Below are 14,639 nucleotides of genomic sequence, written 5' to 3'. Positions count from 1 at the left end.
CTGGGACCCGCCTCTTGTCGGATTTCATCCAATCAGGAGACGTTTCCGTGCATGACGTAAAAGGTTGGTGACACCGCAGAGGCTTCTGGGAACTAGAGTCCAAAACCTTTTCTCATATGAAGCGCAGCACTGCGGTAGATGGGTTTATGGAAACCAGAGTAATTTTTTTTTTTTTTTATTATCGTTTCAAGTGTTGTTGGTTGACTGGTTGGATTTATTTTTGTAATTAAATCTAATTCTTTTGTTTTAAAAAATAGGCAATTTTCACGAAAATATATTTTATTTAACAATGTAATATTTATTATAAAACATTCCAGACAGCTTGATTCCAAATCAATTGGCCTCATCACAAAAAATAAACTATTGTAACATACCCCTCAAACCCTCACTCACAAGTACAAAAAAGAAGGCACACATTTAACCCTCAACAAACATTATAAAAGGTTACAAAATACACAATGCAGTCAGGATATTGATCATTTGAACTATGTACATCCTTCGTTATTTCCATCTTGTAAAAAAAAAAGTATTTAACACCACGAGGCGGCAGTGTGGGGTTGATAGAGCAGAATAATTGTGTGGAGTATATTATAAACCTCATCTGGAGCATCATATAAGCTTATGGTTAAATTTTAATCTTTTGCAGCTTGTTTTCCTTGCAGCCAGTCACAGATCACGGGGCGAAGCCCTTCGGTCTGATCATCATCCTCACAGTTTTAAAAGACTGTCTGTCGTTGGTGGGGTAATACTCCGTCGATATGTTATGCCACGTACCCCAGAAAATCCCATCCCGGACTCCTTTGTAAGTTCCCTTATAATACCTCCCGTTGAGGTTGGCGGCCATGCAGGCATCGAACCACCAGCCCGAGCTGTAGTAGGCCCCGCAGTTCCCCGACGGGTACCGGTCGTTGTCCCTGTCCGGGGTGGTGAAGGCTCTGTGGTTGTGGTCGTAGCTCCTGCTGAAGCGCAGAGCGTCACCCGCGGTGCCAGAGTAGGCGCCGACCGTGAGTCTGTAGCGCAGCCGCTCCCCGGCCACCCTGAACGGCTGGTACTGCGCGTGTTCCGCCGTCCCGGAGAAGTCCTCCAGCTCCACCCGCAGCACCATGTCCCTGTCGCGGGTCAGCAGGTGGATCCTGTCGTTGCCCAACCAGAACTCTCCTCCGTGCAGCCGGCCGAAGCCGGACTGGTACTCCGCCCAGGTGCGGTTGAAGCTGACGCTGCCGTCCATGCGGCGCTGCAGGAGCGTCCAGCCCCCGCCCTGCAGCTCCATGTCACAAAACACCTGGAAGCTCCTGCTGCGGGGGTCGGGGGTCACCAGGTAAACTCCGCTTTTTGTTTCCCCTCGAAGCAGGTGGTCTGAGCAGTCCCTCCTCACTGTGGGGTGGGAAAGGGAGAAATTAAAAAAACTACCTCGACCTCCGTTGGGGTTAACTAAAGCCCTCCCCATGGGTGCAGATCCCAGGTGGGACATGTCCCCCCCAATTTCTGAAAAACATGAATTGTCCCCCCCAATAAAAATACCCTAAATTATTCAAAATTGAACAAATGTATTTTCAGACTTAAAGGTTGAATATGTAGAATAATTATTTAAAATATATTTCTAAAAAAAATAATGCATCCACGGTGCGTTTTGGGGTGTACAGAATGAAAGTATTGCTACTCCATACATTTTTTTTTTTTTAGTCTGAATTAATATTTTTTAAATTTTTTGACGGGCAAGCAGTGACACACACTGTTGGCTGTTTAGGACAAATAAACAAGAAAGGTAAGTACAATAAATGATTCCCTTTGCCTTTACCAATTTATGGCATGGTATGAGTTGCACATTGGCTAAAAATTAAAATCACGTTGGTCGGTGTCCCCCCCAATCCTGACATTGGATCTGCACCCCTGGCCCTCCCTCTGCTACATATTGCAGGTGAAACTATCATCTTAAAGCTGGACTGCGGCTGCAAAATGTTTTGGATGAGGTCACAAATGCAAAAGGTCTGCGTTATAATCTCCCACCACAAGTGTTTTTTGGGACTCTAGAGCAGAGGTGTCAAAAGCATTCACATTCATCATTACTCAGGTAGAAGTATAGATACTAGAGCTTAAAAATACTCCTGTAGAAGTTGAAGTATCAACTCAAGTTTTTTACTCGAGTAAAAGTACTGGTTTCAAAACGTAAAAAAAAAAGTATAAAAGTAAAGTAATGTAAGGGAGGAAAAAGCCATTAAGGACAAAAGCCATTGAAAATGAATGCATCTTAGTATAATGCAAATATATTAAAGAACCATATATGTGTACTATTGAGCATTAACATGTGTTTCAGAGAGCAGGAGATATGATGACTAGTTGCCTATAAGTATTATAATGGTGCAAAAAGTCAAACTTCAGAGGCATGTTATAATGTATCCTAACTTTTATTGGAATGTACATCCAAGTTTAGTTGCAGGAATCTGAGGGTAACGGATGTAAGAACAAAACTGGACAAGAACATCTGAAACAACCACAACCAAATTCACTCTATCCGGATGGAGCAATTTAACTGGATAGTTTTTTTTTAAGGCCGAAATGAAATAGAGTAACGCGGCTGTTTTTAAAATGTAAGGAGTAAAAAGTACAGATAATTGTGTGAAAAATAATTACTCCAGTGAAGTATAGATAACCAAAATTTCTACTTAAGTAAGGTAACAAAGTATTTGTACTTCATTACTTGACACCTCTGCTCTAGAGATGGATCTCCACAGTGGACATATAGTTGTTAAAGTCAAACATATAATTACAAATAAATGATTAATTCAAAATAAGAGAATTCTTTGACTTTTAAGTGTATTCTTTGTCTTAGTTTAACTAAATAAGGCAAAACATGCAAAATTATCCCGAATTGAGAAAGATGACAGTTGGCTTCATTGATATTCAGTAAATAAGCTCAGTTCATTTCCTTTTCCTATAAATGAATACCCCCAAAATTGATATGTTGATGAGTTCAACAAACGGATATTTCAAAGCTCCTGGTCCTTGCATTGTTGTGGTTTGAAATCACTAATGAAAGTCATAGAGACCAAGACATTTTGCACGCACATGCAGATTCCTCGTTTGACAATTACATGATCTATGATATGAAGATTATCTCAGACCACATGATTATATTCTAATTATTTATGGGAAGACCATTTAAGGTTATCATATGGTCCTCATAATTAAAATCATTTCTCCACTATCACCTTTATAGGAGTTGGTCACAAACACTCAAAAACAACAGAACACCATGGCCTCAGCCTAATAACTGTGATGTAATAATAATAAATTAAATTGATTTTCACTTTGCATTGTGATGTTGCATGAGGGCATATCTTTTCTGTTCAAGACCAGTTCATTTGGGCTGTTTAGTTTGCAAGGGGAAACACAACGTTTTTTACAGCAGACTGACAGAGAAGAAGTTGTAATTATATATTTATAAAAGATTATGCAAATCCACAGGACTTGTTGCATGCAAAAATCATGGAAAGTATGTGCAAACTTGATCATAGTGATAGTATAAACATAATGTCTTGCCTTGAGCTGCGACAGATGTTGGTAAATTGCTGTCTGTCCTCTCAGGTCTGCTGCCTCTGTCGGTGTCCCTGGGGTGCTCCCTTAGATGCATGTCCACTGGTCTCCCATTTGGAATCAGGGTATTGTTGAGGAAAGCAGCTACTTGGTTGATTTTGACACGCAGCTCTCGTGCACTTGAAGTGGACGGCTCTGCAGCTGGGGGTTCAGGGCTAGAGGGGGTAGGGGTCTCTGACCTGAGCTCAGGGCTGAGGGTGGAGGTGGTTTTAGAACGGGGCCGAGGAACCTGGGTTGCAGGTCTGGTGTCCTCCACGTTATTCTGCAAGCCGGGGTCAGATTTGGGAACTAGTCTTGGCTGTGTGGATCCTGGACTCGTGCTTGTGATAACACTATGGAGGATCCCATGGTTGATTTTGTTTGGGCTCGCTGTCGTTGGGATTGATGGTGGTTGACCGTCTGTATGTGGCCTCAGATCAGAGATAATCCTGCTGTTTGGGCTCAACATGAAGTCTTCAGGGAGTGTGTGAAGACGAGGCAAGAGTCCAGTTTCCAGGCTGTTGAAGGTCTTTGGACCCAGAGTGATGGTTTCCCTCATGCTGACCCTGAAATCTTTTGTTGGGGAATGAGTCACTTCAGCACTCTGTTTTACAAGACCAGATGCAGACGGATTGTCGGTGTGAGAGTTTTGAATATTGTGTGAAGTAGTCCTGCTGATATGAGGTGGGTCTGGATGAGTTTGGGTCTTCAGCTTTATCTTTGGTTGTTCTGCTGGTTTTGGCCTTTGAATGGGTTTTCCTTGTGGCTTCACTGTGGGTCTGGTTGGTTGCACGTATCCAGAGTGAGGCATTGCTTTGGATGTTTTGTTGGGCTTTGCTTTGGGGAATCTTTCAGTCACAGATATTGGTTTTAGAGCAGGCCTTTGGCCAGGCTTGGAGATCTTAAGGCTTGGGTTGGTTTGTGGCTTTTGCCCAGGTTTAAGGTTTGTATGTAGTTTAGACTTCAAGTCTTTGGACGTAGAAGGCTTTGGATGTCTTTGGCTAGGTTTAGGCACTTGACCAAGTTTAGGTGTTTGGTTAATTTTAGGGACACTCAGAGTGGGTTCAGGCTTTTGAGCAGGTGGTGTACTAACACGATCAGGTGCTGGTATTTGTCTAGACACTGAGTCTTCATTGGATTTGGGCTGATGAGAAGGATTTTCATTAGATTTGTCCAATGACTCCGTTAAATGCTTTTGGTTTGGTTTTGCTGTTTCACTTCTGTTAAATTCTGTCTTTTGGTTAGATTTAGGAGTTGGATCAGTTGCTAATATTTCTTGGTTTGATTCAGTTTTCTGATCAGGAGTTGCATTATCTCCATCAGATGCAATTTTTGGTCTAGTTGTTGAGTCTGTATTGGATTTAGACTCATGTAAAGTATTTACTGATACCGTCAAGTTCTTTTGGCTAGGGTTAGGGGTTTGTTCGGTTGTTAGTATTTCTTGGCTTGATTTAAGTTCCTGATCAGGGGTTGCATCGGCTCCATCAGATGTAGTTTTATGCCCAGGTGTTGAGTCAGGATTGGATTTAGTTTCAAGTGAAGTATTTTCTTTAGGTTTTTCCACAGATTGTGTGAAATGCTTTTGGTTAGGTTTTGGTGTGAAACTTGCTGCTCCACCTTTCGTAGATTCTGGTTCTTGCACAGGTTCAGAATTTTTGTTCACTTCAAACAAATGCAATTTAGTTTTTTCCTCACTTAGAATTTTTTTCTCAGGTGTTTGCTTGTGCTTAGGGTGGTCAGTTTTACGAGTCTGAGCCAGTTTTTTGTCCTTTTTTGAGTTTTGATCCGTAATACGCACGTCATCAGATTCACTCTCTCCGTTGATAGAAGGATACTCGTCGGACAAAGTTGTGTTTACAGTCTGAGGTTTTTGAGCTGTAGGACTCTGGACAGGGTTTGGAGACTTTTTAGATTCTGTTTTTTTAATCATCGTTTTGTCTTGGTCAGGTTTGTGGTCTTGGTAATGTTTCATTGTTAAGTTACTTCTCAGATTTTTATCAGACACTAAAATGTCAGGTGGAGTTCTTTGGTGCGGTTTTGAATTTTGGATTTGTTCCGAGCCTCTGCCAGGTTTGTATATGTTGGTTTTGGGTTTGAAAGGGGAAGGCTTCTGCCTTTGGTTGTATTTAGTTTTATCGGGAGAAAGAGGATCGTCAGGTTTACGGTCACTCTTGGGACTGTTTGGTTTTTGCTTTGCTTCAGGCTTAATTCCAGGTTTGTGCTTTTTACCCGGCTTCGGCCCCTGGCCTGACAGAGGTTTTACGACAGTTGTAGTGCGAGAGCTGGCGTTCTTTGTTGGCGTCCACCGGCTGCGATCAGTAACTCTGGGAGCTGCACTTATGTAAAATTTCTCGTGTGTGGTTGAAGAGGTTGGAGTTGTGGTAACGTGACCCTGGAGCCCTGCCGCAGTTTTCACCGTGAATGCAGAATTAGATCTTATCGCTTCACCGGCGATTTGCCCTCCTGGGCCACCCACTGTGGTTGTTGTGGCTTTTGTTGTGGCCAATTCTGCATCAAAGCTTTCGGGCTTAATAATACCAGCTGCTCCAGGGTCTGTGCTTTGGGTTGGTCCATAAACAGCTCCTGTGTCATGACCGACATCTGTGATTAAGCTTAAAGTGGAGCTGGGCAAAAGAGGTGATGGAAGAGATGATGTAAAGATCGTAGCTTTGTTTGAATCCCTGGACTCGCTTGAAGCCAATCTCATTGTAGATTGAAGAGTTGGGCTGATGGAAACTAAGTCTGTCGTTTCAATTATTTTGCTGGATGATAATTCTCCATCACTCTCTTTCTGCACACTCTCTGTTTTGATCTCCTTGCCCATCTTCCTGCCTTCTTCATCCAACTCCCTCCCTTTAATGGTCCTCTCTTTTTCTATGTTCCCAATACTCTCAGTGTCCTTTGGCCTCTCATTATTTTTGCCCATTTCTATTCCCTCTTCCATTTCCTTCCTCTTTTCCTCTTTGTGCTGCGTTTGCTCCCTATTTGTATTCTCTTCATGGTCGTCAGGCATCTTTATTCTATGTCTGGCTTCAGTTTCCGTCTTTTCCTTAGTTTTCTTTGTCTCAATTGACCATATGTGATGGTAACTTTCCTTCCTATTTTTCACATTAGTGTTTGTCGGTTCTTCTCCTGCATTCTCCTCGATATGGTCCTGATATCCCTTTGAATTCCTTTTTCCTGCATCATTTTTATTTCTGTCTGCTGCTGTCTCCCTGTGAATTTTTTCAACAACCTTTTCTCTTATCACATCAGTTATCCTCTCATTTGCACCAGCTGTTGATACCTTCCCATGTTCTTGTTCCCTTCCTTGTCTACCCTCAGCCTTCGTTTTTCTCTCTTTTTCTGCCCCTTCTGTTAGAGTTTCCTCTCTTTCTTTCTCCTTTACGATTCCTCCATCACCCCTTCTGTCCGTCTCCCATTTCTTTCTGTCTTTCTCTTCCAGAAACAACCTTTCATCTGCATCATTATCTCCGTCCATCTTCTCCACTTTAACAATGTCTTTCCCAAAATCTTGTCTTACATTTCTGTCATTCTCTTCAATTCTCACGTTCATCCAGTTCCTCTCATCCTCATCTGCGCCCTTACCTTTACTCAGGTTCTCAGGCTCTCTTTGTCTTTGTGTCGCGCACTCGCTTGGGCTTACTTTACAGTCTGCACACATTTCCCTCAGTTCTTCCACACTATCCTTCAGTTTCTGCAGGTCCTGCATGATCTTCTCCAGCTCTCTGAGTGGTTGTGGCAAATGGACAGTCAGAGGTGGCAGACTGAATAAGTAAGGGCACGTGCTCTCATCCTGCCCGGGTCTGCAGGCTTCGTCGGGTCTCAGGGTAGCAACGCAGGGCCCGAATCCTTGCTCCTTCAGGAGGACTCCTTTAACTGTGATCCAAGAGAGGCTTGAGAAGGCCAGCAGGGTCCCGAATACCCACGGCGCTGTTAACCTCATTGCGTCTAGAGAGGAATGAGTGAAGCAAGAGGAGGGAGGGAGTGTAAATACACCCAACTCCGTTTGTAGAACCCAGTGACAGTGAGAGGAGGAGGTAAGGTGGGAGGAAGAAGAGGAGGGAGGGGGACCTGATTGAGCTCTGCTGTGGAAATAGAGCAAGATGCTTTTGCTTCTTGTAAATAGTTGGGGGAGCAGACCAATGAGAAGAGGCTGGTTTTTGATGTACCTCTCAACAGAAGTGGATATGAATGATAAGCAGAATGTAATTCCTAATATTTACTGAATTAACCACACATTTTAGAAAGCAGATGTTCCATTTTAATCCTATTGTTACATCCTTTTTTTTATCTTCATTCTTGTCACATCGCTTAATGAGGACCATTTGTTACGCATTCCCACTCCATGTTGTAATGATGAATGCACCACAGGACTAAATCTACATGTGTGTTACAGTTGCTTTGGCAGCTGCTTCCCAAACTTCCTGCTTGTGTGTCCACAAACATATGACTTACAGATGTAACAGGTCAAAATATGCATTTGAAGCAAAAAATATTGTCTGCTGGGCCAGAGCCAAAGGCTGTTAATCACATTTGTAGAACCATATTTCCCTGTAAGTGGCATCGGGTAGTTGAGCTTCTGCGTGATAAAAGTGATAAAAGTCAGGAATGTCAGATTTATCCAAGACAGCCGATGGAGTCACATGTAACAGAGAAATATCTCATTTATTATTATCTTTATTCCAAACAAGTGTCTGGGGTTGCTGAGGCAATCTCTGGGTGGAGAAGATAATTTGACCCTTTACATAATGCATACTTAGATAGATCTAAGATTTGAAGAAAAAAAAAGAACCGAAAAGAAAAGAAAAACAGAAAACTGAGTCACATGAACTAAATGAGGCATCTGCATGGCAGGGAGTTAAGATAATGAGGCTTTAGTTTGTCAGACCCCGGTTGTAGATGTCAGTCCCTCCACGGGATATAAGAGTGATAGCACGCACTATCAACATTTGATGTCTCCGAAATTTGTCCATCGGTACTGCTTATTAAACCGCTCACATTGGGTTGTTTTTAAACTAAAACTCGGTTCACTTTTGTTCTGTCTGTTTCAAAGGCTGAGAGATTTCTCAGCTGTTCGTTTAAGAGCGACAAAGCAAACCAACTGTTACGAAGACGATGCAGAGGAAGCAACGGATTAGAGATGAAAAGTTAATCAGACTGTCAAAACAACAAAAGAAGCTCAGTATAGATCAGGGGTATTCAACTAGATTCGGCCGGGGGCCACATCTGCAGAAGGACTGTATGGAGAGGGCCGCACAATTTGAAAATGTGGGGGTTTTCAAAATGTATTTTGCACTCAAAGATGAAGACTTATGTAAATATAATACATTTGTATTATACATTTGAATATATCTAGTTTACATATGAATTATGTATTAATTGTCTCCAGATTTAGTCATTGTGAATGTTAAATATAATATTCAGATAAAGAAATATTATTTTAAATGCAAGTTCATTTTGAAACCATGCATTGTGCAAACTTAATGAAATTGAAATTGACCTACTTTTAATAAAACACGCCATAATGACAAAGCACCACTTTCCACCAAGATTTCCTTATTTGAATATTATATTACGCATTGAGCACAACCATTTTAGTCCATAGTAGCCAGTTGTAAAAATATTATTTAAAAAAAAAAAAAAAAAAAAAAAAAAAAAAAAAATTCAACAAACACCCCCTTTTTTGAAATATGACCAGGGGCCACATAAAAGCTCCTGGCGGGCCGCATGTGGCCCGCGGGCCGCCAATTGAATATCCCTGGTATAGAACATCAATGATACATGCACCTTGTAAGGATATCCTCTTGAAAATGAAATGATACACAGACTATTATATTTTTAAAAAGTGTTAATTATTTATTGAAATTAAAAAACACTCCCAATTTTGTCCTTAGCAGTTTTCTAAATAATGTTTTTGTTTCTCTGTGAATACATTAGGTAATTCTATTTATTTTATTTCTTGTGTCTATTTTTCATATAAATCTATGTTTTTCTATTGTTTTGATTCTAGGGAGGGCAAATAGGTCCGAGATGGAAATGTATGACAAACACGACATTAGACATCAGAGATCAGACATTGAGGGGATATAGCAAGTTTTATTGAAATGTTAAATGTTCGACATTGGACTCACTCACAGAAATAGGCCGTATAGGGCTCGTACACTGAGACCATATCATTAACAGTCTCTGTAGAGACGTACATTTAATTAATATGTACCGGTAATTATGAATATAGGGTATGCAAAAATGACCAATTAAGTAAATAAAGCATGAGATTAAAGATTATTCTTAAGATTTAAAACATCTGAATTATCATCCAAAAGGCTGGACTCCAATAGATTTAACAGAGTAGCTGCTTGAAAATGAAAATATCTAATCCATACAAAGCAGGAGAAGGCTGTAAAAAGAGCAGGGTTTTTTTATGCAGCTGTTTTCTCAGTTCATAATGTGATTAGGAAGTGGAAGTTAACAGGAGCAGTGGAGGTCAAGCTAAGGTCTAGAGGTCAAGAAAGCTCCTGATGCTATTTGAAAACAAGTCCTGTTGAGTGATGGAGTTAAAACAGAATTTTTGGACAGTAATGAGCACAGAATTAGTTGAAGAGAACATATTTCAAGTTCTAAGCACGGCGGTTGGATTGATCATGTTTTTAACTTTTTCAGTTGTACAAGGAACATTTCACAGGTAGTAAAAAGGACAGATTAAGAAATAAAAGCATGTATGAAAGTGTGAGGGCAACACACTGTAAATATGACAGCAGAGTAATTGTTCAAAATACAGCTCAAAATCCACACGGACTAACAGAAAATGAGCAAACCCAGAGTTTATGCTTTGACATGGCTCCAGCTCTACATCAGTGAGCATGTCGATAATACAGTCCATGGAAGAAAGCAAAAAATAAAATAAATAAATAAAATAATCTATGAAGGTACTTTCCAAAAATGTCCAAACATTTACATTATATTCCATTTTTTTTATATAATTTTGCTGAAAATATAAAAGAAGCGTGTCGTTCTTACTTTAAAATCTTTATAAAATCTACTCATCTTTTGCCAGCAGAGCTTTTTCCACTCCAACGGAAGTTTTAGCGTGGGGTGCCCAAACACTTGATGATGTTTGGGAACCCCACTGACTTTAAATTTCAAACTGAACCCTTCCTCCTCCTCCTCCTCCTCCTCCTCCTCCTCAGCTAATGCATCTATGAGCTCATTTGATATGTCACAACTGCTGGTAGGATAAACGCCAGAAATAAGTGTCCTTTCACCTTCCACCATCACTTTGGCACTCCAAGTCCACTGTAGGAAATAGCGTGAAGGTAATTTTTATACTCGTTAGGGAATTCACTCTTTGTACACAAATTAATTAATTTATTATGACAGAATCATAGCCATAAGTTAAACCCTGACTGATCTACACTAATAGGGCTGTAATTTAACTGTAGCAAACACTCTAATTTTGTTTTCAGCTGCAGAACTCGACCCGAGACTCCCCGATTTCCAGTAATATCCTCACTCTTGGCTTTATCCATTTATGGGCAGCAGTGTTTTTTTTCTCCTCAGGGTGCCCTCTTCAAAACAGTGTTTTGAATTCCCTCAGTGAACTGACTTGGCTTATTCTCCGTCCTGGTTCGTGTAAACAGTGCAGCTTTTTTTCCACACAGGCTAGAACAAACATCTGACAATCAGTACAGCTTTGTTTCCTGGGCTCCTTAGCAGAACACCTCATCTCTATCCATTTGGGCAGAGGAGCCGGTGTTGCTGCACTTGTCTGTTATGTGCATAAGTGTCCCATTTCCAGCTGAACTGGAGTGAACCCAACAACTATGCAGGGCAGAGCCAGCCTCTTATAATACCACACTCAAATTGTCTGCCTGACAACATGAATCTGCCTGGACAATATTATTTTAGAAACTTACAATTTGCATAGAAAGCAAAAATAAAGATAAAAACATTCATTTAGCAGAACTGTTCCATGATACAGCTCCTGCCTTAATTGTATTTATCAGAGTGTCAGATCAAAATTGAAGAATCCAACTTTTTCTGACTAACTCTCTTCTCTGTCACGCGGATCTATGCACGTTGATATTCTCATGACTGTCTGTTGTCGTGTCTTTAATTCTGCAGTAACTGACACATTCCTTTTCACATGTGTGACAAGTGTTTTTCATCTGTCAATTGAATGATACAGACTCTCAAAAGTGAAAAAATTAAGTGTGCCTCACATCTGGGCTACATTTCCTTCAGCTTGCAACACAAGATAACGTCAGGTCAATTTGTTTCTAGTCCAAAAACCTGCACTTCATTAAGTGATTATCTGAAATTTATATTTAAGAATCCTTCCAGTGATGAAGGATATAGAAAGGGGGTATAACACAGGGACAGATTATCGTCTCGATCCATGCTTGTCCAGCAGGAGTAGATGCTGAGGTGAGACTGGGTTACGTATTGTGTTCAAAGTACATGTTGTTTTAAATGTCCAGCAAGAGTTGTAGCTGTTTGATTTTCAAGCATATCATATCCTGAGGATCATATCAAACAAATTTGTGCTTCATCCTGTATAATTCTCAGCTGTGGTTAATAGAAAACATGCAAATGCACAGTAACGTGCCCCTAACCACATCACAAACCCCATACATATTGACTTCTCTTCCTGTCTGTATAAAGTCACTTGTAAATCTTCTAAAGATATGGCACCAGAGACGATATTGCCTGTCTCTCTGTCTGAAAAGTATAAATATCACCTTGCAAAAATACTTTGCTCATGAAAAGCATTTGAAAATCTCACACTTGAAGAATGGTGTGTATTGTGCCAGAAGCACTTTAAATGTCACAAAAGCCTGGTTTGTATCACTTATACAACTGGACAGTTATTTATCTGAGTCTCATTTAACAGCTGAAGCTAGAGATGTTCTTGATAAGTTCGTGCATTATTAAATCTGAAGGGTCGTCAGATGTATGTTAATCTGCAAATGCAAATTTTTGTAGTGAAAATTTTTCTTTAAGCTGTAAAACAGTGGAATGGGTATAATTTCATACTGGAATACGCTGGAAATACTTGAGTATTAGTACTTCAGGTCTGTACTTCAGTATAGTGCTTTCCGCTGCTGCTATAAGTGTTATAACAAATTATTGTCTATGCACAGACATTTGTTATGGGAACTAGAGATTAGCTTTTATTGTTCTGCAGACTCTCTTTGTCTCTGTGGCAACTGTTTAAGTGCTCTTGCAGCATTTGCCAAATAAGCAATTTGAGTCAAAAGAAGTAAACCAATCTAATTTTTGAGTGACTAAATGTTGACACAGATGAATACTGTGTACTCTGCCTTTCCAATTGTTATGGCATGTTAAGATCTCTGCATGTGTTGTTTAGTATACTGATGAATAGCACATGAAGAAATGGTGATGAAGAGCGTGTCATTTTAGAGCAAAATCTTTTAACTTCAATATAACATGACTATCTTACAAATTACACAATTAGGTTGTACTGATATCCCACCAAATTAATAATGTACTTAGATTTTGGATATTATGAACAAGCGAACCCAAGTTATGTTGTAGAATAGTTAGAGTATCATTTTAAGTTACATCTCCCAGCCGCTGAGCCCCAACTACAGAACCTGATGATTTTCAGACAAAATGAATATCGATGTATTTCCATTACTTCACTGCCATCTAGTGGCGAAAGTAAGAAATACCTCACGATGCAGTTGTTACGGATCTACTCATGCCTCCTTCCATTTTTTTGTCATTCGGTTTATGGTACCGGAAGGCTGGGGGGCTGGGGGGAAGGCTGCTGCAGCTTATCCCAGCTGTCATTGGAGAGAGGTTGAAATTAATTTTTCACAGCAGCAGGAAATAACTAAGTAACAACTGCAAAATACGAACACAGTAAAAATAAATGTAAATTTATTATTATTATTATTAATAATAATATTAGTAATAATAATAATTTATTATCATTACTTATTTATTTATTATTACTATTATCATTGTTATTATTATTATGGCTGTCTGTGCAGCCATAATAACATTTAAAAAATAAGTGTTGATGCCATAAATGAATTATTTGTATTTCCTTTTTTTTGTCAGCATACACATTAATGGTTAATACCAAGTTGGTAAAAACCTAAAGCATATATATGCATTTTAATATATAATCAATTGTTTTGTTTTGTTTTATTTATCTATTTTTTTTGTTGTTTTGACTATTTTGACTTATGTGTTATTTTATGTTTTCCCATGTTTGGAATAAAGCTTTCATTCATTCATTCATTCATTCATTCATTCATTCATTCATTCATTCATTCATTCATTCATTCATTCATTCATTCATTCATTCATTCATTCATTCATTTAATGATTGCATGTGTGTCTGTGTGTGTGGAACCTGGGTGAATTGTGGTGTGCTTGTGTCTGTCTGTGTGTGTGTGTTTGGGGGGGCATTAATACGTTTTATGTTTATTTGTTTTATGAAAAGCTCTTTGTGTTGCATTTTTTTGTATGGAAGGTGCTTTACAAATAAAGATTGATTTGATTTTATTAAAGTCCTTTATTTTCTGTAATGCAAAAATGTCATACATTCTGGATTCATTACAAATCAACTGAAATATTGCAAGCCTTTTATTATTTTAATATTGCTGATCATGGCGTACAGCTTAAGAAAACTCAAATATCCTATCTCAAAAAATTAGAATATTCTGGGAATCTTAATCTTAAACTGTATGCCATAATCAGCAATATTAAAATAATAAAAGGCTTGCAATATTTCAGTTGATTTGTAATGAATCCAGAATGTATGACATTTTTGTTTTTTGAATTGCATTACAGAAAATAAATAACTTTATCACAATATTCAAATTTTCTGAGACAGTCCTGTATATATGTGTGTATATTATATATATATATATATATGTGTGTGTGTGTGTGTGTGTGTGTGTTTATATACATATACACTTTTTTAAATAAGTAATATAAACATATGTGATATCTTTTATTTGTATTTCCAATGTAAACGTGTTTTTCTAGTTCTTGGGAATGTAGTACAGACGCGCATAGCGCTGCATTAG

At 39.2% G+C, this 14,639-nt stretch overlaps 1 protein-coding gene across 1 annotated transcript; it reads right to left on the bottom strand.

Moving 5' to 3' along the window:
* Positions 1-285: 285 nt before the first annotated feature.
* On the bottom strand, positions 286-5,685 carry LOC133444350 (mucin-2-like). Its single transcript, XM_061722079.1, has 2 exons — positions 3,541-5,685; positions 286-1,374 (listed from the first exon to the last, which is right to left on the bottom strand). The coding sequence occupies exons 1-2, from the start codon at positions 5,543-5,545 to the stop codon at positions 674-676; spliced, it is 2,706 nt and encodes a 901-aa protein (XP_061578063.1). The 5' UTR covers positions 5,546-5,685; the 3' UTR covers positions 286-673.
* Positions 5,686-14,639: the final 8,954 nt, after the last annotated feature.

The sequence above is a fragment of the Cololabis saira genome, chromosome 5 (assembly GCF_033807715.1).
Source record: "Cololabis saira isolate AMF1-May2022 chromosome 5, fColSai1.1, whole genome shotgun sequence".
Classification (NCBI taxonomy): Eukaryota; Metazoa; Chordata; class Actinopteri; order Beloniformes; family Belonidae; genus Cololabis; species Cololabis saira.
Note: the sequence above shows the minus strand (reverse complement) of the source record. Positions and strands in the feature narration are given on the sequence as shown.